At 45.7% G+C, this 23,801-nt stretch overlaps 2 protein-coding genes across 4 annotated transcripts in view; both read left to right on the forward strand.

Annotated features, from left to right (window-relative positions):
- The first annotated feature begins 601 nt into the window (after window positions 1-601).
- PSMD9 (proteasome 26S subunit, non-ATPase 9) lies at window positions 602-16,334 on the forward strand. Its single transcript, XM_005904697.3, has 6 exons — window positions 602-798; window positions 4,270-4,372; window positions 7,253-7,458; window positions 9,486-9,587; window positions 14,601-14,689; window positions 15,015-16,334. Exons 1-6 carry the CDS (start codon window positions 661-663, stop codon window positions 15,040-15,042), a joined length of 666 nt encoding a protein of 221 aa, XP_005904759.1. The 5' UTR covers window positions 602-660; the 3' UTR covers window positions 15,043-16,334.
- An 873-nt stretch (window positions 16,335-17,207) lies between these two features.
- Window positions 17,208-23,801, forward strand: part of CFAP251 (cilia and flagella associated protein 251) — a 74,226-nt gene continuing 67,632 nt past the window's right edge. For 2 of the 3 annotated variants that reach the window (XM_070385595.1, XM_070385597.1), the window contains exons 1-3: window positions 17,217-17,412; window positions 18,186-18,781; window positions 19,829-20,227. In XM_070385595.1, the coding sequence (XP_070241696.1) occupies window positions 18,206-18,781; window positions 19,829-20,227 (975 nt within the window). In that variant the 5' untranslated portion in view covers window positions 17,217-17,412; window positions 18,186-18,205. Of the gene's footprint in view, window positions 17,413-18,185; window positions 18,782-19,828; window positions 20,228-23,801 lie in introns of all 3 variants that reach the window. The other variant, XM_070385596.1, reaches the window with a different exon arrangement.

Genomic DNA, 23,801 nt, shown 5'->3' on the forward strand with positions numbered 1-23,801 from the left:
TGCTCACTTCTTTGCCCTTCCAGCACCTAGGACCGTGTATGACACAAAGGAGGCATTTAATAAATATTTGTTTGCAAAATGTCAACACTATGAGATAGATTGCTATCAATAGCCAACCAACTCACGGATGAGGAAACAGAGGCTCAGTGAAGTGATTTATCTAGGTCACTACTGGCAGTAAGAGGCAAGAGCCGGGATTCGAACCTACGCTTATAGGCTTTGTAAAACCAGGGATAAGGAATCTGAATATTTTGTAAACCCTCAAGGACTGTGTAGATGTAGAGCTGAAATGGAGCGTCACGCACAGTGCGCTGCCTCATGCATACAGAAGGCGCTCAATACATAGCTGAATGAATGAGAAAAGAAAGTGAGTTAACTAGGGAGAGTTCTTCATGCCCTGGTCTGGGCCAGCGCTTGGGTGGGACTGGGAATCCACCCGTCTTCATACCTCCCCGCCAAGAGTTACCACAGGACCACGTGTTCCAGCAGGGTGTGGCTTCTGGTGACCACGCCCCACAGACAAAACCACACCTTTTTGCTTTTCCGGGCGCCAGCTAACAGCCGAGGTGTTTTGGCCCGCGCGGGAAGCCGTAGCTACAGTTTCCTCGGGCGTCCGCGGCCTGGAAACCAGCTATTCCAGATCCCGGGCAGACGTGCACAATGTCGGAGAAGGCAGGGAGTCAGAGCGGGGGCTCCCCGGAGGCCAGTGGCGTAACTGTCAGCGACGTTCAGGAACTGATACGGCGCAAGGAGGAGATCGAGGCCCAGATCAAAGCCAATTATGAAGTGCTGGAGAGCGTGAGTGTGGGACCTGGGCTCCCGGGCGGCCTGGGAGGCGCCGCAACGCATTCCTGACCCGGCCCCAGGCCGGGCAGTGAGGCAAATAACGTGAATTACTAGGAACGATTCGAATAGATGTTCTAGCAAGCATTTATGGAGCCCTCACTGGGAGCTGTGTTAAACGCTTGACATTGGTTAACGCATTTAATCCTCCCAACAATCTTTTGAGGTGCGTTCTATTATTTCCCCCATTTTAGGGATGGAGAAACAGACATTACTTAAACCTGCCTGAAATCACAGGACTAATACATTTGCAGAGGCAGGGTGATAATCATCTCTGTCATCAGTCGTTGTTGTACAGTTACCAGATGTCCTGTAACCACTTTACCTTAGAGCTTCTTAAACTTTAATGTGTATGCGAATCACCTGGCGATCTTGTTAAAATTCAGATTCTGGTGATGCACGGGTGTATGGGAACAGCTACTGCATTTCTGCAAATTCCCAGCGATGCTGATGCCACTGGTGTAAGAACGTAACAGGAAAGGCATATTATCCTTATTGTATAAGGAGGAAACTGGGGCCAAGAGTGGGGCAAACCCTTGCCTAGGGTCATGTACGTCGGAAGTGGCTGTGAGGGGGTTAGTTCTCAGGTCTCTCTGGCTCCGAAATGGATAGTTTTTCTTAAGCCATCTAGCATAAAACCACAAATCAATTTGCCGAGGAAGAGTAAATGAAATTACATTCTATATAGGGTGGATGAAGTGCAATGTAGGTGATGGTTATAAGATGAAGTATCATGTGGAGGCCAGGGTACCCTTTTACTGGGTGCTGACTGTGTGCCTGAAGGGAGCTGGTTTATGTGTATGCTATATCCTGGAATCCTCTTAACTGCTCTATGAAATTGGTATGTTACTCTGGGGTCAGAAAGCGGAAGTCACAAGGTGAAATTTAGATCTTATGACTAGGGAATCCAGAACCTGTGCTTTCAAGTGGTTTATGCCAGCTATTTCTCACACCTTAGTTATTTTTCTACTGCAGGCAGGATGCTGTGTCTGTATACCTCTTGTACTGTTCAATTCAGTTCAGTTCAGTCGCTCGGTTGTGTCCGACTCTTTGCAACCCCATGAATTGCAGCACGCCAGGCCTCCCTGCGGAGAAGGCAATGGAACCCCACTCCAGTACTCTTGCTTGGAAAATCCCATGGACGGAGGAGCCTGGTAGGCTGCAGTCCATGGGGTCGCTAAGAGTCAGACATGACTGAGCGACTTCACTCTCACTTTCATGCTTTGAGAAGGAAATGGCAACCCACTGCAGTGTTCTTGCCTGGAGAATCCCAGGGACAAGGGAGCCTGATGGGCTGCCGTCTGTAGCGTCACATAGAGTCGGACATGACTGAAGCGACTTAGCAGCAGCAGCAGACTGCCAGGGAAGTTCAGAGTTGTACACTTTAAATGGGTGGATTGCATGGTGTATGAATTATATCTGAATAAAGCTGTTAAAAAAAATGGAGAGGCCCAGATATAACAAGTGATCTGGAGATAATATGAAGACCAACACCAGTTGGAGACTTTTTCCTTGACTACTGGAGGGTTGATGATAATTGGAAAGGGAATAAGTATTTTAGATTCAGGGTTATTAAATGCCTTGTATATGAGTTGCCAGTGGCCTGGGTCCCAACTTTGGAAACCAGTCTCTGATGCGGTATTGCCTTACTGCAATCAGGAAGGCCAGTCAACTCTTAATCATTGTGAGCAGACAGGAGGCAGATACAGATATTTAGCCCCTGGCACATTTATACCGTATCTATAAAGAGTCCTGGGTTAAGGGAGTATACAAGACCCCCTTCCCCATGAACAGAAACAGTAAGTGTAACCCAGAGGCTTTCAGAAAGAGAGGGAGAGACGTGAATGGAATCTCTCCTCTTGGAACCTGTGTACACTCAGCAGTTGGTTTCTGTGCTGATCATTACAGCCCTCATTTATTACTTTCTGTGTGTATTAGTTTCCTGGGGTCATCATAACAAATGATCACAAACTTGGTGGCTTAAAACAGCAGAAGTTTATCCTCTCTCAGTTGTGGAGACCAGCAGTGTGAAATGAGGAGTTGGTAGGTTTGATTCCTTCTGGAGCTCTTAGGGAGAAGCCATTCCCTACCTCTCTCCTAAATTCTGGTGGCTCTTGGCCATCCTTGGCTGGTGGCAGTGTCACTCTAATCCCTGCCTCTGTCTTCATGGCCTACTCTCTGCATCTCTCTGTCCCATCTTTCCCTCTCCTTTCTTTTATCAGGATACCCATCATTGGATGTAGGGGCCACCTGAAATCCAGGAAGATCTCTTGCGATCCTTCACTTAATTATATCTGCAAAGATCATTTTTCCAAATAAGGTCATGTTCACGTTCTCGGGGCTAGGACTGGGACATATCTTTTGGGGGCTGCTATTCAACACTCTGTGATTGTGTCTGGCACCGTGCTAAGCACCCTATGTAGGTCAATTAGTTAATTCTCAGAACAGGTGTGAAGTGAGGTGAGTGTCATTGTTCCCATTTTATAATTGAGGAAGCTGAGGCCCAGAGAGGTGGACATATTAACCAAGGACACCCAGCTTGTGTGTAGCCGAATTGAACTTGAAATCAAAGTCTGCAAAAACCCAGCTGTATGTCATATAATATGATTCATTGCTGTTGTGCACCATGCTCTGATTTAGGTAGGAAAAGACTTTAAAAATATGAAAATGGCAATTCCTTGGTGATGCAGTGGTTAGGACTCTGTGCTTTCACTGCCGAGGGCGTGAGTTTAGCCCCTCATTGGGGACTAAGATCCCACAAGCCATGCAGCACAGCTGAAAGAAACAAAACATGATAACAAATGTATTGTTTTCAATAGGGAATACATTGCCATGGTCAAAATTCAACATTTACAATAAGATATACGATGGAAAGTCTCTCTCCCTTCCTTGTCCCCAGCCACCCCTTTCCTCTACCCCAGATGGCAACTGGTAATATCAGTGTATCCTTCCAGGGATGAAAGGCCTGTTTGAAGGTCCCTTCAGATCTCTCTTTATTTTCAGGAGAACCAAAGTCCTGCCTCAGCTGGGTGCTCTTGGGGGTTTTTACCCACTTCTAACCTCCAAGGTCACCAGCCAGGTGTCAGCTGCCCATAGTAAGGAGGGTCTGGAGGAGTTGAGGTAGCAACTGGCCTTGAGGGTGATGCTCAAAGGAGTCGTTAGTTTTATCTGTACTGCTCTAATGTCAGAAAAGAGAGTGGGTCCACGCATTACTGGTGTTGTTAAAAGTCAGTTAAAAAATAGTGCCCACCTGCAAGGGCAGTGGTGGGAGGGCCTGGGAGAAGGCCTGGTCTGTGCGAAGTGATCAGTACATGGCCGCCGTGGTCACTGGCACCTTTATCACGACTGCAGAGGAGCAGTCAGGGGAAAGAGGGCTCGAGGACTTCATACCTGTAAAATCTTTCTGACCTTGTTTCTTCCCTCCAGCAAAAAGGCATCGGGATGAATGAGCCACTGGTGGACTGCGAGGGCTACCCCCGGGCAGATGTGGACCTGTACCAAGTCCGAACTGCAAGGCACAACATTGTCTGTGAGTGACCCTGGCTGGGGATGTTTCCCTACCTTGCAGCAGGAGGTGTATAGGGCACAAAGAAGTCACCAGTATTCCATATTACCTGCTTTCCTCTCTCTCCCTTGATGGGATCATCTCCTTGTCCCCATGGAGGGACTGAGAACTATGGGAATGGGATAGAGTCTAGGGGTATATAGTTATAGTCTCATTTTTCTTTTTTTTTTAAATCCTTTTTTTTTTTTAATTTGTTTTATTTTTTGGCCTCACCATGTGGCATGTGGGATCTTAGTTCCCTGACCAGGGATCAAACCCATGCTCCCTGCATTGGAAGCATGGAGTCTTAACAACACTGGACCTCCAGGGAAGTCCTGTGGTTTCATTTTTCATTTACTTTTAGGAATCTTGCTTAATTGTGGAAACTTTTATTGCAGTAACAACAGAAACCCAAGGCAGATATGGCTTACAATCCCAATCAAATCAGTTACATGTAAGGAAGTATGTTTTGCTGTTAATTATAGTGACCCGACTATGGACACTCAAGCAGAAAATTGCTGAGTCCCTCAGTAAAGACATTTGGAGGTAGGCCATGCAGGGCTGGTCTTCAGAAACCCAGGCTCTGCCATCCTTAGGAAATCTTGTTCATCTTCAGGGTCACCATATCCATGTGGCAGGCAGGAAGAAAGGGAAGGAAGAAGGTAGGAAGGACACAAGCTCCTATGCCAGCTGGTACACCTCCTGTTAAAGATCTGTCCTGCAAGTCCCATGCCCACGTCCTGCATCAATTTCTGCTTTTCTCTTATAGGCTCCCCTGCCTGCAAGAAATGTACCCCACAATGGGCGTATTGCTATCTTAAATAAAATGTCTTATGTATATAGGTGTATATAGTGTGTCCCTGGAGAAGGAAATAGCAACCCACTCCAGTATTCTTGCCTGAGAGATCCCATGGACAGAGGAGGCTGGCAGGTTACAGTCCATGGGATTGTAAAGAGTTGAGCATGACTTAGCACCTAAACAACAGTATAGTATGTATGTGTGTATTTATTATCAAAGAACTAAGAGAGTGAATAGAGGTTGGGTAGTTTATTTGACTTCTGTTTCTGCTGTAACAAATCATCACATACGTAGTGGTTTAAAATGTCACACAAATTGGGACTTCCCTAGTGGTCCAGTGGTTAAGACTTTGCCTTCCAGTGCAGGGGGTGTGGGTTTGATCCCTGGTCGGGGAACTAAAATCTCACATGCCTTGTGGCCAAAAAAACCAAAACATAAAACATAAGCAATATTGTAACAAATTCAGTAAAGACTTTAAAAATGGCCCACATCAAAAAAAAAAAATCTTAAAAAAGTCACAAATGTATTATCTTAAATTTCTAGAAGTGAGATGTCCACGTGGGTCTCACTATACTAAAATCAAGGTGTCAGCAGAGCTGTGTTCCCTCCGGAGAATTCATTTCTTTGTCTTTTCCAGCTTCTAAAAGCTGCCCACCTTCCTTGACTTGTAGCCCCTTCCATCTTCAAAGCCATTGGTCACTTCTCTCCAATTACTGAGTCTGTCATCACGTCTTTCTCTCATTCTCCTGCCTCCCTCTTTCACTGATAAAGATCCCTGTGATCACACTGGGCTACCACTTGAGTAATCCAGGATAGCCTCCCATCTCAGGACCCTTAACTTAATCCTACCTGTACAGCCTCCCTTGCCATGTCAAGTAGCAGATTCACAGGGTCTGGATTTAGGATGTGAACATTCTTCCTTGGGGCCACTTTTCATGCTCCTACAGCTAGGCAACCAATGATTTCTACAAGGGCCTATCAAATAGAAGGGAATTTATCATCTCATTACTCTTCCCACTTTTTAAAAAATTTAATTAGTTAACTTATTTTTGGCTGCAGTGTGTCTTTGTTGCTGCACTCGGGCTTTCTCTAGGGCTACTGTTCGTCGCAGTACACTGGCTTCTCACTGCAGTGGCTTCTCTTGTTGCCGAGCATGGGCTCTAGGGGCGTGGGCTTCAGTAGTTGTGGCAGACGGGCTCAATTGCCCCACGTCACGTGGAATCTTCCCAGACCAGGGATCAAACCCGTGTCCCCAGCATTGGCAGGCGGGTTCTTAACCACTGGCCCACCAGGGAAGTCCTACTTTATCCCCTTGATGACTTCTGTTTTACCTATGTGAATCTTGACTCTATCTGCAGCATGCTTTGGTATAAGTTGTCTTTAGGTTAAAAAAAAAAGTTACCCAGATCCTAGCTACTCTGATGGACTGGCCTGCAGAGACAGCTTACTCGACTGTCGCGTTTGTTCCACACATTTTGAGTTAACTGGCAATACTGAAAAGAATCAGAGGACTTCATCCCCAAACTCCTGGTTTCCAGCTGTTCTCACTGTTGCCTCTCCCACGCTGAACACCACCAGTCACGTGTTGCTAGATGGGGCATCTTCTGGAAGCATTAAGAGAAAAGTGAGGTCCTCCTTGGCTCCAGCCTGCTTCACTTGGTCGCTTGCTCATGGCGCTGCTCGTTGTGTACGCTTGAGCTTGTGGCCATGGATTCGCTGGACGAGTCCCTCCTGCTCACCTTTCAGGCCTCCACTGAAATGGTGCTCCCTTTGGCAGGCCTTCCTTGATCTTCTAGACGAGCCAGGTCAGGGCCTGTGGGCGGGTCAGCCCACATCGTGGTCATCAGGTGTCACTGTAATCACTCATCCCTTGGCCGCTCTCTTTGCGGGACTGTAGGCTTCACGAGGGCAGCCCCTCTGTCTTGTTTGTAGATGAGTCCTCAGCGTCTGGCTCAACCTCTGGGATATAATAAGCACTCGTTAAATATTTAGTGAATGAATGTTGGGGGCACGTCTCATGTCCTCTGCTGTCTTTTCTTGGCCCCTGATATGATACTCTCCTTCAGGCCTGCAGAATGACCACAAGGCGGTGATGAAGCAGGTAGAAGACGCCCTGCACCAGCTGCATGCTCGCGACAAGGAGAAGCAGGCCCGGGACCTGGCGGAAGCCCACAGGGAGGCCCTGAGCCGCGACCAGAGCCAGGGCCTCAGCCCCGCTCAGGCCTTCGCCAAAGTGAACAGCATCAGCCCCGGCTCCCCCGCCAGCATCGCAGTAAGCCAGGGCTGACTCCTTGAGCCCACGCCCTGAGGGTGCCTTGAGGCTGGGGCACTGTGGACAGATAGACCCACACTGTCTCCAGGGCAGCAGACACCAGGGAGGGCCAGCAGGAGTGAGGCTGTGCTGCCCGCTCAAGGAGCCATGAGGGAAACCCTGGGCCACAAGGTGGAAGGCGATAGATGTCCCAAGAGAGGGAAGGAGGTGCTCTTCCTGGGCCTGATTCTCGCTGGGTGTTGAGTAACAGACGGGAGAGTGACAACAATAGCTGCCACGTACTGAGCCCTTGCTTTGCAACACGTGTCCTGCCAAGTGAGCTCGCCTGGTGTGTTTTGACAAGTTTTAACAGCTGTGATTGGGATATAGGTCACATGCCGTAACTTTTATCCATTTAAGGTACATATATGATTGAGTGGCTTTTGGTGTAGTAACAATTAGGAGTCAGATTTTAGAGTATTTTCATTATTCTGAAAAGAAACCAGTTAGGCATTACACCTCAACCCCCCATCTCCCTTAACCCCTGACACCCACCGGTCTGCTTTCTGTTTCTATGAATTTGCCTATTTTGGACACTTCATATACGAGTGAATGGAATCATACAATGTGTGGTCCTCTGTGTCTGGCTTCTCTGTCTTAGTATCGTGTTTTCAGGGTCTGTCCGTGTTGGAGCATGTATGTCAACTTCATTCCTTCTTCGTTTTCTAGAGCTTTTTATTGGAGAATAGTTGATTTATGGTGTTGTGTTAGTTTCAGGTGTATAGCAAAGTGAAGAAGTTATACATATACGTACATCCACTCCTTTTTGGATTCTTTTCCCAGAGAGGCCATTACAGAGTACTGAGTAGAGGTCCCTGTGCTGTACAGCAGGTTCTTATTAGTTATCTATTTTATATATAGTTGTGTATAATCTCCCAGTTTATCCCTCTCTCACCTTCATTCCTTTTTCTGAGTAGAGTGTGGTGTCTATACTCAATATCTATAGTATAGATCACACTTTGTTTATGCATTCATCAATTCGTTTCCATTTTCTGGCTATTATGAATAATGCCTCTGTGAACGTGACATACGGATTTTTATGTAGAGCTGCAATTAATGCTGAATTCCACAGCCACCCTCTGGAGTAGGTACCATTTCACCCATGGGGAAAAGCCTCAACCCCTGAAGTACTTTTTGCCAGGACACATAGCTTCTAGAAGGTGAAATTGGGCCCTGCCAGTCATCTTTAGTGATCGTAAGACCGTGAGTTACATGTTTTATCCACCACTGTGCACACAGCATCTGGTACAGAGTTGTCGTCAGCCCGTGACGAGTATTTGCAGAAGGGATGGAGGAACTGTGATCTGTGTTCTAGAACCACAGGGTCACTCTTGTCCTGGGTCAGCGTTGTGCCCCTGGCTGCTCGAATGGGGCCTTCTAGGGCAAATGTGTCTAAATGTTGACTCCTGAACAAAGTAAGCCAGATTAGCCTGCCACTCCTTGCCCTCGCACCTGGGTCAGGACCCCCAGAGAGCTTTGCCCCATGTTCCTCAAGGCCTGCAGCTTTCATCAGGCACTGGGCAGCTTTCATCAGGCACTGGGCAGACCTGGCCGGCCACCTTTTGCTCACTCTGTGCCTGGAGGAACCCCTGGAGGAGCTGGCCCAGTTATGCGCTGCCCCTCCCTGCCCAGTGTATCTAAATCCTAACCTCTTTGCTTCCTGCCTGCCATTCTTCTCGGTGGAAAACATGCTCATTAAAAAAAAAAATCAGAGTATAATTGCTTTACAGCGTTGTGTTTCTGTTGTACAATGAAGTGAATCAGCCATACGTATAACATATGTCCCCTCCCTCTAAAGCCTCCCTCCCATCCCAACTCCCATCCCACCCCTCTCGGTCACCGCAGACCGCCGAGCTAAGCTCCCTGTGCTGTACAGCAGATTCCCACTGAAAATGCGTGCATTAAGTTAGGACTGTCTGAGAGGGTGAAGAGCACCAGAAGCACACTGAAGCGCTCTCCTGACTTCCTGTTTTCTCTTCTCTCTTTAGGGTCTGCAAGTGGATGATGAGATTCTAGAGTTCGGCTCTGTGAACACCCAGAACTTCCAGTCGCTGCAGAACATCGGCAGTGTGGTCCAGCACAGCGAGGGGGTGAGCTGGAGGCTATGTGGTGTCTGGCCAGCGACCCTGGAACTGTCGGGGCAGGAGCTGTGGCCAGGGTGCGGCCAGCTGCCCTCAGGGGCTGTTACTCAAGCACAGTCCTTCCCGCACGGGGCCTTTACATGGGCTGTTCCCTCTGCCTAGAATGCTTATCCCCCTGATTTCTGGCAGGCATCGGGCCAAGAAGCAGTCGGCTAGTGTCGGTGCCCTGCTAGAGGTCAGGCCTTCATTTCCACACTGACTGACCCCTTCATTCAGGCTGTGCTTAGGTGAAAGTTTATAATTTTGATTTTTGTCAAACTCATTAGTTTTGCACTTTATGGCTTATATCTGCTTAAAGAAATTCTTCTAGTGCTTTTATTTTTTTTTAGCTTTTCTTTAATCCATCTGGCATGTATCTTTTATTATTTTTTTTTTATAACAGTTTGAGGTGCAATTTACATACCTTCCAGGTCACCCATTTAAAATGCATAATTCACTCATTTTTAGTCTGTTCGTAGAGTTGGGCATCCATCACCACAATCAGTTTTATTTATTTTTTAAATTTTTATTTATTTATTATTTTTTACAATCAATTTTAGAACATTTTCATCACCTCAGAAAGAAGCCTCATTCCCATTAGCAGTCACTCCCATTTTCCCCATACATACCAACCCCTGGCAGCCACTAAACTACTCTTTGTCTGTACAGTCTTGCTTGTTCTGGATATTTCATGTAAATAGGATCCTACAGTATGTGATTTATACTGTATATATATACACACACATATATGGTGTGATATATCTTATATATATACTAAGTGATATATATATATCATTTAATGTAGTGTTTTCAAGATTCATCCATGTTGTAGCATATGTCAATACTTCATTCCTTTTTATGACCAAATAGTACCCCGTTGTATGGATAGGCCATACTTTATTTATCCATTCATTAGTTGATGAATATTCAGGTTGTTTCCACTTTGGGGGCATTATTATAGAGTAATACCTCTGTGAACATTCTATAGAAGTTTGTGTGTGCACATATGTTTTCATTTCTGTTGGATTCATAGTTCATCTGAAATTAATTTTTGTCAATGGTATGAAGCAGGGTCCCAGACATATTTTTTTTCCCCAAATGGATAGTAGTTGTTCCAGTATTGTGTATTGAAAAGTTAGTACTTTACCCACTCTTTTATATTGCCACATCTGTTATATAATTCTTATACGTGGGATTCTTTGTTTCTTTGGTCTATTTGTTTGGAACCTTTCTGGGGTTCCCTAGAATAAATCCATTTGTCCTGCTCTGCTTCCCTTTAACCCTTTGCCAGAGAAGGTGTATTGGTGAGTGAAAAAAATCACCCCAAAACTTCAGCAACTTGAAGCTTCAAGCATCTATTAGCTCATACAGTTTGGGGGTCAGGCAGTGTCCAGGAGTCGTGTAGCTGGGTGGTTTCGGTTCAGGGTCTCTAATGAGGTTGTGATCAAGATGTAAGCAGAGGTTGCCGTCATCTGAGGGCTTGACTGAGGTTAGAAAATCTGTGTCCAAGGTGCCTCATTCACATGGCTGTTAGCAGGAGACTTCAGTTCCTTAGCACATGGGCCTCTCACAGTGCTGCTCGCGTGCCCCCACAGCCTGGCAGCTGGCTTCTCCAGAGTGGGCAGTCCAGGTGAGAGCAGAGAGCCGACAGCAGCACCTTCTCTGACTCGGTCTCTGAAGATTCACACTGTCAGTTCCACTGTCTTCTATTTGTTAGAAGCAGCTAAGTCCAGTCCTCACTCAAAAGGAAAGGAATTAGGCTTTAACTCTAGAAGGAAAGAATTTCGAAGCATTTATTTATCATTGTGGCATTATACCTTTGTCATCTCTTTACTGTCCCATCATCATCTTAGTGAGGTTTCTAGAGATGACACATTGTGTTATTTTTACCAAAGTCTATTTTTCACTCCTTCTTCCCCACCCCACCTCCCCAGCTTGCTAGGGTGTTAGAGTTTACTCATGTTTCTTGGGTACCTTGCTGCATGTGACAATACTTTTAAACTTTGTAGTTATCTGGGCTCATTGTTACTGCTTTGTGTTGTAAATGTGTCTCTTTTTTTTGCCTCCTGGAAGAGGTAATACTTACTAATGGCAAAAACAGAAGGAAAAAACAGTGAGAAACCTCCCTCTCCTCCAGGTTCATTTCCTTTCCTCCAAAGGCAGCTGCTTTCCAGCTGTGTGTCCTTCCAGGGACGGGTTCTTTGTGCATTGGTGTTCAGAGCTACTGGGTGCTTTGATTAAGTTAAGGCCTAATGTACCCACAGCAGAATTCACCCTTTTCAGTGTATAGTACTGTGAGTTTTGACAACTGTATGTGTATGTAAATATCACCAAATGAAGATACATCGCAGTTCCGCAACCCAAAACGGCCTCATCCTTTTGTAGTTAACTTCTCCCCATGCCTCATCCCCAGGAAACCACGGATCTCTGCTCCACTCCTGTGGCTTTACCTTTTCCAAAATGTATAAGTGAAACTGCATAGTGTAAAGCCCTTTAAGGGACTTCCCTGGCAGTCTAGTGGTTAAGACTCTGTGCGTCCATTGCACGGGGTGCAGGTTCAATCCCTGGTCAGGGAACTGAGACCCTGCGTGCCATGTGGCACGGCTGAAAAAAGGTCCTGTAAGTCTGGTACTTTCACGCAGCGTCCTGCATCTGCGGTTCTTCCAAGCTGGCATGTGCACTGTAGTTCATCCCTTTTCACCACTGAGTAGTAATCCGTTGCGTAATGACCCCCAGACTCTTCATCCATTTTCCCAGCGTGGGACATTTAGGTTGTTTCCACTTTTTGGTGGTTACTCATAATAGCTACTGGTTTCTAATCTGTCTCTTCTAGTTAGATATAGTCTTAGGCTATTTATAGCTAAAAGATCTGTTTTTGTTAACACTGAGGTGTAATTGACATATAACATTATATGAATATTATTTTCAGGTGTAAAACATAATAATCCAATGTTTGTATATATTGGGAAATGATTGCCACAATAAGTATAGTTAACGTCTGTCACCATACATAGTAGTTACAGGGTTTTTTTGTGTGTGTGATGTGCACTTTTAAGATTTACTCTCTTAGCAACTTTCAGATATCCAAGAGAGTATTACTATATTCCATATTGCACAGCATGGTTACTCTAGTTAATAATACTGCATGAGTCCTTTTTTACAAAGGCAGTCATTGAACATTTTGTAAGAAATTTCATTCTTTAAAATGAAATTTCCTGGGGAATTCCAATATATCAAACAGATAAGTTGAACTGCTGGGATGGGCTAGAGGTGGGTGGGGGCAGTCTCACACTCTCAGGGCCCTGGGTCCTCCTAGAACCAGAGCTCAGAATCACGGATCTGGGTTTCCATGGTCTGCTCTGTGAATTGGAAAAAAAAATCTTTTTTTAACCCCATAGCATTTTATTGTTAGACATTTAGGGAGTTTCCAATTTTATGGAAACTTGGAAATTAACACCCTTGTAGACAAATCTCTGTTTCTGTAGATAAGTTTTTAAAGGTGAGTTTCTGGATCAAATGCATGTATTTTCAAAGGAAAAAAAATCTTAAAACAATATTTCTTTATAATAAAAATAGTGTGTATTCAACCATAAGAAAAGAATGGTGTACTGATAGGCTGTAACAGTAACAGTCCTTGAAGGGATTTGTGCTAAGTGGAAGAAGCCAGACACAAGGGCCACATATTTTAGAATTCCATTTATATGAAATGTTCAGAAGAGGCAAATCTATAGAGACAGAAAGTAGAGAGGTGGTTTCCAGGGGTTGGGGAGGAGGGACTGGAGAGTGGTTGCTAATGAGCACGGGGTACCTTTTTGGGTGATGGACATACTCTGAAATTAGGTGGTGATGGTTGGACAAATCTCTGAATATACTAAAACCCACTGAATTGTATACTTTATTATTTTTAAAAATATGTATTTATTTATTTGGCTGCACTGAGTCTTAGTTGCGGCCACCTGGGATCTTTGTTGCGGCATGCAGGATCTAGTTCCCTGCCAGGGATCGAACCCAAGCTCCCTGCATTGGGAATGAGGAGTCTTAACCACTGGACCACGAGGGAAGTCTCAAAATTTCTATTATTTTTAATTGAAGGAGAGGTGATTTTTTTTTTAATTAATTAATTTATTTAGCTGCCTGGGGTCTTAGTTGTGACACATGGGGACTTTGTTGCAGAGCACAGGCTCTGTAGTTTCAGCGAGCAGCCTTAGCTGCCACTCAGCATGTGGGAACTTGCTTCCCCAACCAGACATTGAACCCATGTCCCCTGCATTGTAAGGCAGATTCTTAACCACCGGACCCCCAGGGAAGTCCCTGAAGTATATAGTTGATTTATAACATATGGGACCTTTTAGGACATATATTCAGATGGATTCATGCTTCACTGGTTTTGTTTTATTTTTACTAAACCTACTTATTCACTGCACTATATTTAAACAATACCTTATTGAGGGGTATTTTGGGTGTTTTCAGTTTTTGAAATTTTTGAACAGTCCGGGATGAATGCTTTGTTTATTTATCATCTTGTCCTTTTGCAAAAGATATCTTTAAAAGATACCTTTTAAAGATTTTGCTGCTGTTGGGGAGGCATGTTTCTCCAGGAGGATGGTACCAAATCTGTAGCCCCATTGGCTCCCCCCAGAGTGCCATGTCCCCCACATTCTCGCCAGTTGCAGAAATTATGTTTAGAATAAGCATCCTGGGACTTCCCTGGTGGTCCAGTGGCTAAGACTCTGTACTCCCAATGCAGGGGGCCCAGGTTCCATCACTGGTCAGGCAACTAGATCCCACATCTTGCAACTAAGACCTGGCACAGCCAAATAAATAAATAAAAGGAATTTTTTTTTTTTAAGCCTCTTTACCAATCTGGTGGGCAAAAACCAAAAAACCGTTCCTCCCACCCAACCCCAGTATCTCAGCCTTCTAGCCTGAATCTCTTTGAATGCTAAGGAGGCTGAACATAAAATGAGTTTATTTTCCTTTCAGAAGCCCCTGAATGTGACAGTGATGCGCAGAGGGGAGAAACACCAGCTTAGACTCGTGCCAACACGCTGGGCGGGAAAAGGACTGCTGGGGTAAAGTATCTGTGTCCATTCACACTGCAATGTCCGTCGCATGCTTGTTAGACATAAAGCTGTAGGCAGGAGGTGGGGTCTTTGGGGAAGGAGGGAATTTCCAGATTACCTGTAGCAACTCATGATGAATCTTTTTGGCAGGATTGAGATTGCAGGTGTGGAGATGAAGGGAGCCCTGGTCACTCTGGGTCTTTCATTAACTGGGTGTTTGTGTTGAATGAACGGGAAAGCACGTAGGTGAAGAGCTCAGAAGGGATCACTTCTGATCTTCCTGAATGGAGCCACCAAACTTACATACTGTTTTCTTTTCTTTTTTTTCTTCCAGCTGCAACATTATTCCATTGCAAAGATGACTGTCCCTGAGGAATGGAAACAGGAAAGCATCTTGCTTTGCCCCAGACCTGGGTCCAGTGGGCATTTCCTCCTCTTCTTCTCTGCCTGAAGCTCAAGGATCTCAAAGAGACTGGACGCCTGAACTTCGAGGTGGTGGAAACGCTGTGGCCTCTCAGTTCAATCTCTCGGGACTAAGGCATTGTTAAAAACTTGATTTGTGTTTAGCATCTCTTGCAGCTTAGGCTGTGACCCGAAATGAGACTCCTCTGGATGGTGAGGAAGTGGGCGGGAGTTATTCTGGCAGGTGCTAATGTGACTTTATTCTTCTAGAAATCTTTTGTTTTCCTCAAATAAACCCAGTTTTACAGTATTGATATGATCATGTTATCACCCCAGTTGAATTTCCTATGAACCTCTCAAACCAAAGCTCGGACAGGAGTTAGAGCCTCCTCATAGAAAGTTGGGCAGAACAAATCAACAGTTGTGCTGAGTTTGACTAACAATATCTCTGGAACATGATTCTTTAGTGAGTGAGGTTTCCAAACACTCAGGCTGCACCATCTGCTTTTGCATTGCAGCATTGCTGCTCTGGCTACAGAAATTGCATCCTCAGCATTTGGATCTCCAGGGCCACAGCTCCCTCTAACGGAAGCCAGGAAGCACGCCTGGTGCTTTCCGTAACCCACCTGAGAGCAGAAAGGTCCTTTTCTGGAATAAAAGACCCTGCAAATTAGCCTCTGATGACTTTCATAATTGAACCTCCTAAGGTGTGTTGACATTACTGTTGAGAATCAGCGGGGTGTGCAGACCTGGCTTCTTGAAAATGCTGATTCCTCCTGCCTGCCTTTTATTTTCTTTCTTGAACATGGCAACGTGAGTTTAAGTGATACTTAGTGACTCCCTGTTTACTTTCCTTCTCTCGTCATCGTATTACAATGCTGTGACTCCACAGTTTCTGCTAGACCACCTTCTGTTTCAGAGGGCATTGGCACATTCTGCTGAACACATGCTCCGGTTCCTCAGGGCTGGATTTGCTTGGCTTGGATACAGATACCAGGTCGTCCTGACAGGAGTCAGTACTGGGTGTGCTCCTATCCATGGGCTCTCATGCTCAGCTGGAAAGACCTCCGATTGAGTACGTGCCCCAAACCATGTACCCTAGCCAAACTTCCACTTGGATTTGCCCCCCTTGTAGTTACAGATGTGCTGTGTTTACCAGTGTTTGCTGTTTAAATTGTTTTTTTCTAATTCCATGTGTTTTCCAATCTCTTTTTATAAACCCTAGACTATAATAAACACGGTTTGTCCCATCCAGTAATCCCTTTTATTTTTTTGAGATGTGTGTATATGAAGATCCCCTGGAGTAGAAAAAATGGCAACCCACTCCAGTATTCTTGTTTGGAAAATTCCATGGGCCAGAGGATGGAGGCTACAGTCCATGGGGTTGCAAAGCGTTGGATAGGACTGAGCACACACGCAGGCACCCACATGCTTATCAGCCAGCCTTGTGAAAAGAGGGTGTGGTGGGGTCAGGAGAAGCATTCAACCCTCCTAAGAGTTTTTTGCCTCAGTGCCTTTGGCTGGTTTCCTTCATGTCTTCCTTCAGAAACCTCAGGATGGACATGCAGTCCGGCTGTCTTTTGTGAAGGGCTAGTGGAGGGTCGCTGTGAGGTGGAATCATCCTAATGGATTTTACCACACTGGTTTGATAGAAACATTTTGTGATAAGAATCGCAAGATAATGTAACCTGTGTAATATTTAATCCCAGCCAGCTAAAATGATCTACACAACATGTAGTTCCCCGGGCGAGGAGCTTGGAGGACAGTTGTATGGTGCATCAACGAGATCGGAAAATTCAGTTTGCTTTTGACAAAGAGAATTTTATCAAACAGTTTGTACTTCTTCACTTAATTTTGTCAAGCCTTCAGAAAGTCAGAATTGCTAAGATTGGGCTCTGCAGCTTCTTAGTGGATGGCGGCAAGGGAAAAACTGGGGGACAGGAAGATGAGGAAAGCCAAATTTCAGCTCGCCAAGTCGCGGCGGCGCCTCTCCCCACCGACCGCCAGGGGGCGTGCTCGGCCCGCTCCCGCCTCTTTCTGGGCACGTGATCTCGGTCCGGCCTTCTCGCTTTACGGCCCGTCGCCTGCAGCGGCAGCGGTTACCATGGAGACGGAGCTTGGTTGGCAACCGTAACTAGGGAGCCTGTGGAGAAAGCGGCCGCAGCTGGAGGCCGGGAGGTGGGAAGAGGGCTTCACGCAGCGGGACGACCCCGGCCTTTGAGGACCAGGGTGGGTGCGCTCTGTGAGTCAGGAGCGGCGTCCCCGGCAAGGCGGGGCCTGGTGCCTCTCGGGGGGCGGGGGGCGCTCACCCCACCTGGGCCCGGCCTGAGGTAGGTCCAGGGAGACCTCCACCGCGCCTGAGCTTTGTGACCCCAAGGGCCCAGACACCTGCTCCCCGCACTCCACCCCTCCCGCCCGCACCTTGCTGCTTACTTGCTGTTTTACCTTGAATAAGTCACTACACCTCTCAGCGCCTCTTAAGTTTGCTATGAGGAATAAACGAGAGAATACGTAAAAAGGCTTTTAAACTTTCTAAACGACTGCTGCCATTTCTCAAGCACTCTGTGCTGCAACTCTGTTGAGCATTTTACAATCTTGTCATCTTCACAAGACCCCCAGAATGTAGGGTTATCATTTTCATTTTGCCAGTGAGCAAATTTAGACTCTGAGGGGTAAAGTGACTTGCCCGAGGTCACAGAGCTACTGAGTGGTAGAACTGGGGTTCAGTGCCAGCACAGGCTGACTGAAAAGACAACACTTTTAACCACTACCTGCTTCTTCCTTGATTCATGTGATTAGAATTGTCCCAAATACCTGGGTTATCATTTTGCTGCCTGTGGGAATATGAGTATATTTAAAGTGAGTTAGAGGGCTCTAAAATTATTCCTAGAAAGCAATGAATCCCCGGGGGTAGGGGGAGAAGGGGTGTTGGGCATCAGTATTTTTAAAGATTTAGGACAAGCTTTCCCAGAAGTCTGGTGTTCTTATTCTCATGGAAAGGGACCGAGCTGGCATTGCCCATTTCATTGATATGTTTGTGGACCAGGAAATCCAAGTGGGACAGAAAGGGCCCTGCTGACTATTATGTTCAAAATTTCTTTAGAGAAAACTCCAAAGAGAATAATGTCAGATGCAGAGGAAAACCCACTAGAAGAAACAGAAGAATATGGAGAAATAGAAATGCAAGAAGAGGATGATGAAGAAGAAGAATATCCAAAGTTTGAAGGGCTAGAAAATGTGCAAAAGGAATTAAAAGAAGTTAACACATTAGCATGGATAGAGTCTCCAGAGGAGGAGGAGGAGGAGGAAGGAGAAGAAGAAGGGAGGGAGTTTGGGGAGGAGGTGGAAGCAGAGAATGGGGAGGAAGGAGAGGTGGAGATAAGAGAAGAGGAGGAGGACAGGGAAGGGAAGGAGGAGGGAGAGGAAGAGGAGGAGGAAGAAGGGGAAGGGGAGGAGAGAGTGGAGGAGCATGAGGAGGAAGAAGGAGGGAAGGGAGAGGAAGTGGTAGAAGGATTTGGGAAGGAGGCTGTCAAAGAAGAAGTGGGGGAAGAGACTGCGGAAGCACTGGAGGAGGAAGAGGAGGCCTCAGGAGCACAGGAAGAAAGCACAGTGGAGCCCGAAGAAATCACCACGTCCATTATCAGTTTGGAGAGATTTACGCAGCCTGATTCCCAGACAGTCTTGTCAGAAATATCCCTAGTAAGTAGGAATTGTCATTCGTTCATTCATTCCTAATCATAATTGCATGCTTGTTACCCACTTACCTGCCCAGCTGTGGGAATATAAAACCAAATAAGACACAATCCATTCTCTTAAGGAGCTCTAGGGTGTGTAGGGAGGCAGACCCATAACCAAAGAGCAAGTGTTAGAAAACTAAGTGGAGTGAAGGGACTTCCCTGGTGGTCCAGTGGCTAAGATTCTGAGCTCCCAAAGCAGGGAGCCTGGGTTGGATCCCTGGTCAGGGAATTAGATCCCATATACTGCAACTAAGACCTGGCACAGTCAAATAAATATTAAAACAAACAAACAACTGAACTAAGTGGAGTGATTGAGAGATGCATAAGAGATATGTATCTATATTAAGGCTGACAACCCAGCTTAGAGGATGATCAGGGAAATCTTCCTGGAGGAAGTGTGTACCAGACCTGACTTAAAGGACAGTGGTTAGCTGGAGTGTGCTTATCTAAACAGAGTCAGCCTGTAAAACTCAGCTGTGATCCAAGAAGTGTGCGCCTGGGTGCTCAGTTGCTTCAGTCGTGTCTGACTCTCTGGGACCCTGTGGACTGTAGCTCACCAGGCTCCTCTGTCCATGGACTTTCCCACCAAGAATACTGGAGTGGGTTGCCATGCCTTACTCCATGGGATCTTCCCAACTTAGGGATCAAACCTGAGTCTCCTGCATCTCCTGCATTGCAGGTGGATTCTTTACCCACTAAGCCACTTGGGAAGCCCCAAGGAGAAGTGACTCTCTGTGACTTTGTGGTGGTTTTGGAGGCCACTTAGAAGAATCATTTTGCTGTTGTGGGTCTGCTAGTAAGCTGAGAATAAATTTGACACACCCACGATTCCTGTTATTTGAATACAAAACATCCCAGGCTCTCTTTTAAAGCAGTTCATAGTTCTGATGTGAGGCTAACACTAAGACTGGCTGCTGATTAGGAAAAGAAAGGAGACTAAATGAGGGCGAGTAGCGGCGTGTACTGGATTTGGCATCACAGTCTCCTTTTTATTTCTTTTTTTTTAAAGAAAAGTGGTAGCGAGTCAAAGCTTTCATTACAATCAGAGTTTTTGGAAACGTTCGAGCTTCCAAGAAGCCCTGGCTCACAATTAGAGTTTCTGGATTTGGATGTAACCACTTCTGGGGAACCACTGATTAGTTTCCCGGAAAGGCAGCCTTCAGGCGAGCTCGACCAGAGGCCCCAAGATGAATTGGAAGAAGAAGAAGGGAGAGACTTGGAACCAGAAAGGGGAGACTTGGAGCAGGAAAAGAGGGAAAGGAGAAAAGAAAAGAGTGTATCATATATCAGCAAGAAAAGCGAAAAAGAGTCACAGCCCAAAGCAAGGATCACCAAGGCATCGCTGGTCTCCACTGCCACTGAGGACATTTTGTTCCAAAGGAGGGAGAGTGCCAACATGTACCCCTTGGTAAGTGTGGCGTCCATTTATGTGTTTACTTTTTAAAACTTTTTATTTTTGTATTGGGGTATAGCTGATTAACAATGTGGTGAAAGTTTCAGGTGGACAGCGAAGGGACTCAGCCATACACATGCGTGTATCCATTCTTCCTCAAACCCTCCTCCCATCCAAGCTGCCAAATGGCCCCCAGTGCTTTGAGAGTATTTTGCCTATGGAAAAAATGCCACCAGAAAGATCCATTTTAAGCTAATCATAGACTTGGTCTTTTTAAAGTTCGGTTCAGAGCTCTGGCTGGACGTGTGTGACAGAATGCGCTGCATCTGGATTCAATAGCGGTGCTGTTCTGCAGGCAAAGAAATTCCCCAAGCGGTTTGTCTGTTGCATAGGGTGTTATTTTCTTTCTTTCTTTCTTTTTTTTTGGGGGGGCACACCTTGAGGCATGTGGGGAGTTCCTCGACCAGGGATGGAACCCATGCCCTCTGCAGTGGAAGCACGCAATCTTAACCACTGGACCGCCAGGGAAGCCCAGGGTGTCGTTTTCTTGCGGGAGACTCAAAATCTCTCTCTCCCCTCTCTCCTCTCCCCTCTCTCTGTTTCTCTCCCTTCCCACTCTCTCTCTTTGATATTCTAGTACTTCTCATCCAGCCACCAATTCTTCTTTTTCTCCTCCTCTCCTCACCTCTTCTCCTGTAACTGGCTTGATCCTTTTAGCAGCTCCCCAAACCATGGCAGTTTCCTAAAAACTAGCCACCCCAAGATGGATCAATAAGCGAAAGGTCTGGAAGAAGTGAAAGCCACCAGGAAAAGCACCATTCGATCCAATGGAGTCTGCCTTTGCTGCCACTGACAGCATTGCAGGGAGGCGCCATCTGCGAGGAATAAAAATATTATCATTTGCCAAGAGAAGGAAGAGGAGGTTTCTTTTCCCCCTTCTTCCTCCATCTGCTACTTTCTGAAAATTGTTTCCTGGGATTCATCCTCCCCCTGCCTCTCCACTGTAGATCCGTGCCTTTGGAAGATTTGTAAGTGATGGAGTGTGTATACTTAATGCAGTTCCTAACACAGAGTGAGCACTTGACAAGTGTTAACAACCAGATGATGAATGGGTGGTGGTGGTGGTGGTAATGGAAGGATGCCGAGGGGAAGTGCGGAGAAATTGACAGCCTCCTTTCTGTAGATGTGGCTGGCTTTGAGCAGTGGAGTTAAAGCTTCAAGCTTGCAGTTGCTTGGTCTGAAAGAAAGAATAACTTTGAGTTTTTTAGAGCCCATGAGGACATTGGTCTTATTTAGCCGACTAACCAGAAATCAGGTGATATCACTGATGAGAGCAAGTGATCTTTGTGCCAGGGCCCCCGCTCCCTGGACTTGACAAAAGCCACCATGCAGGTCTGGGCCCCTGTTAGCCTTGGGCTTGCTGTGGAACCAGACTTGCAGAGGCTGTCCCCCTTTGCAAGTTTGCTTAGCTCTCTGAGGGCGCTTTCTTTTTCCTTTCCTTTTGCTTTTATTGTTTCTTCTTTTTGTTAAAATGAATAAGTGCTCTTTATTAAAATTTTATATATATATATATATATATATATATACACACACACACACACACACACACACACAGAGGTTCAGTGGCTAAGACTTTGTGCTCCTAATTCAAGGTGTCTGGGTTCGATCCCTGGTCAGGGAACTAGATCCCACATGCTGCAACTGAAGATCCTAAGCTCAAAGATCTTGTGTGCCACAACTAAGACCTGGTGCAGCCAAATAAATAAATAAGTAGTCTGTATTTATCTTTCTTAAAAAAAAATTCACCCTTTATTTCTTTTTTCTTTAAAAAAGGTGAAGATTCCTATTCTTTAACACACTCTCACCCAAAACCATTTTCCTGAGATGATTACTGTTGCAGTTTGGTATAACCATGTATCTTTCCAGACTTTTTCTGGTACATATACAAATATGTATCTATACACACAGAAACGCGTGCACACACGTGTACAGTGTACACACACACACACACACACACACACACGTTTGTGTTTCAGTTTTTGTTTTTACCAGTGAGATATTCTGCATCTCTGTAAAATGTTTTTGCACTTAGTATCTCTTAGAGGATTTTTTTTGTATCAGTGCATGTGTATCCACTTCCTCATTTTAAATTCAGCTATTTCCCTGTTGATGGCCATTTACGCTGTTTCTAATTTCTTGCTCTCACCAAAGGTGCTTCTGTTGCAGGCAGTGGGGCCTCCTCCAGGGCTCGAAAGTGGGCTCTTGTCTAACACTCGGAAATGAATTGTCTGAGGAGGTGCACGTGCTGACAAAGCAAGAGGCTTTATTGGGAAGGGGGCCCAGGTGGAGAGCAGGAGGGTAAGAGAACCCAGGACAACTGCTGTGCCAATGGGTCGCAGTCTCAGGTTTTATGGTGGTGGAATTAGTGTTCAGGTTGTCTCTGGCCAATCAGGGTCCTTCCCGATGGCACTTGCTCAGCCAAGATGGATGCCAGCAAGGAGGGTCGTGTTCCTTATTGGGACCTCCTGTTGTGAAATAATTCATGCAGTGGTTGCTTATGCTGCCTGGCCAGGGTGGGTGGCTTCAGTCAGTGTGTCTCCCCTAACTCTTCAGTGCGTATACTTCTCCATCTGTGTGCCACAGCACCCTCATTTTCCTTTGGGGTCCCCTGCCTTATCCCAGAGGCCTGTCATAAGTTGAAATGCTCATTGGTAAATAGGCATAGCTGTGGATACCATCTCCACCCAAAATACTAAGTATCATGAGTTTATGAGAAGGAATCATATGACTATCGAATATAGTGAAATCTGGCTTTGACAATCAAGTTTTGTTTTCCAGATCACCACGTTTTAGAAGATTAATATGAGAGGTGACTGTCCCCATGATCATCTATCATAAACGTCAAAACTAGTGCAAAACGCAATGAGTATGAGTCCTGTGTGATTTTGGTTAATGGTAAGGCTGCTCAAGGAAGTTCTGTGACTACTGAGTGAGGTCCATCTAGTTTTGATCTTGGAAGAGTTGTTTTACCTGGAGGCAGGAGTCTAGTTAAGAATGTGTTCTTTTTATAACTAATTTGTTAAATTGGAACATAAATTTCCAGGATGACTATAAGGCCTTTTAGAATTACTAGGTTTCCAAAAGAACCCTCTCACATGAAGAAATCAGCTTTTAAGAAGCAGCTAGGGGGGACTTCCCTGATGGTCCAGTGGTTAAGATTCCACACTCCCAATGCAGGGGTCGCTGGTTTGATCCCTGGTCAGGGAACTAGACCCCACAGGCTACAGTGAAGATCCTGTGTGCTGCAACTAAGACCCAGCACAGCCAAATAAATTAATTTTAAAAAAGATCCAGCTAGATATGGAATATTTCCATTCCTAAAAGGTGCAGCTTGAGACAATTATGATTCCATAATTCTACCACTCACACCCATGCAATAAAAGATCTAAATATAAGTTACAGCAAATGAGCAGATGGAATGAGGAGACAATGGAGAATGAAGTGTGTAGGAGAGAAATTGGCCACGTTGCCCACTCTGTCTGTCCTGGGAGAAATATATGGTCCATCATTTAACCTTAAGTATCATTCA

The sequence above is a fragment of the Bos mutus genome, chromosome 17, assembly GCF_027580195.1.
Source record: "Bos mutus isolate GX-2022 chromosome 17, NWIPB_WYAK_1.1, whole genome shotgun sequence".
NCBI classification, from domain to species: Eukaryota; Metazoa; Chordata; class Mammalia; order Artiodactyla; family Bovidae; genus Bos; species Bos mutus.

Bases quoted from the DNA above. Each gene is read 5' to 3' on its own strand.
- PSMD9 (XM_005904697.3), top strand. From the start codon at position 661: ATGTCGGAGAAGGCAGGGAGTCAGAGCGGGGGCTCCCCGGAGGCCAGT. The intron at 4,373-7,252 runs GTGAGTGACCCT...ACTCTCCTTCAG, and splicing joins TGCAAGGCACAACATTGTCT to GCCTGCAGAATGACCACAAG. The intron at 9,588-14,600 runs GTGAGCTGGAGG...TTTTCCTTTCAG, and splicing joins TGGTCCAGCACAGCGAGGGG to AAGCCCCTGAATGTGACAGT.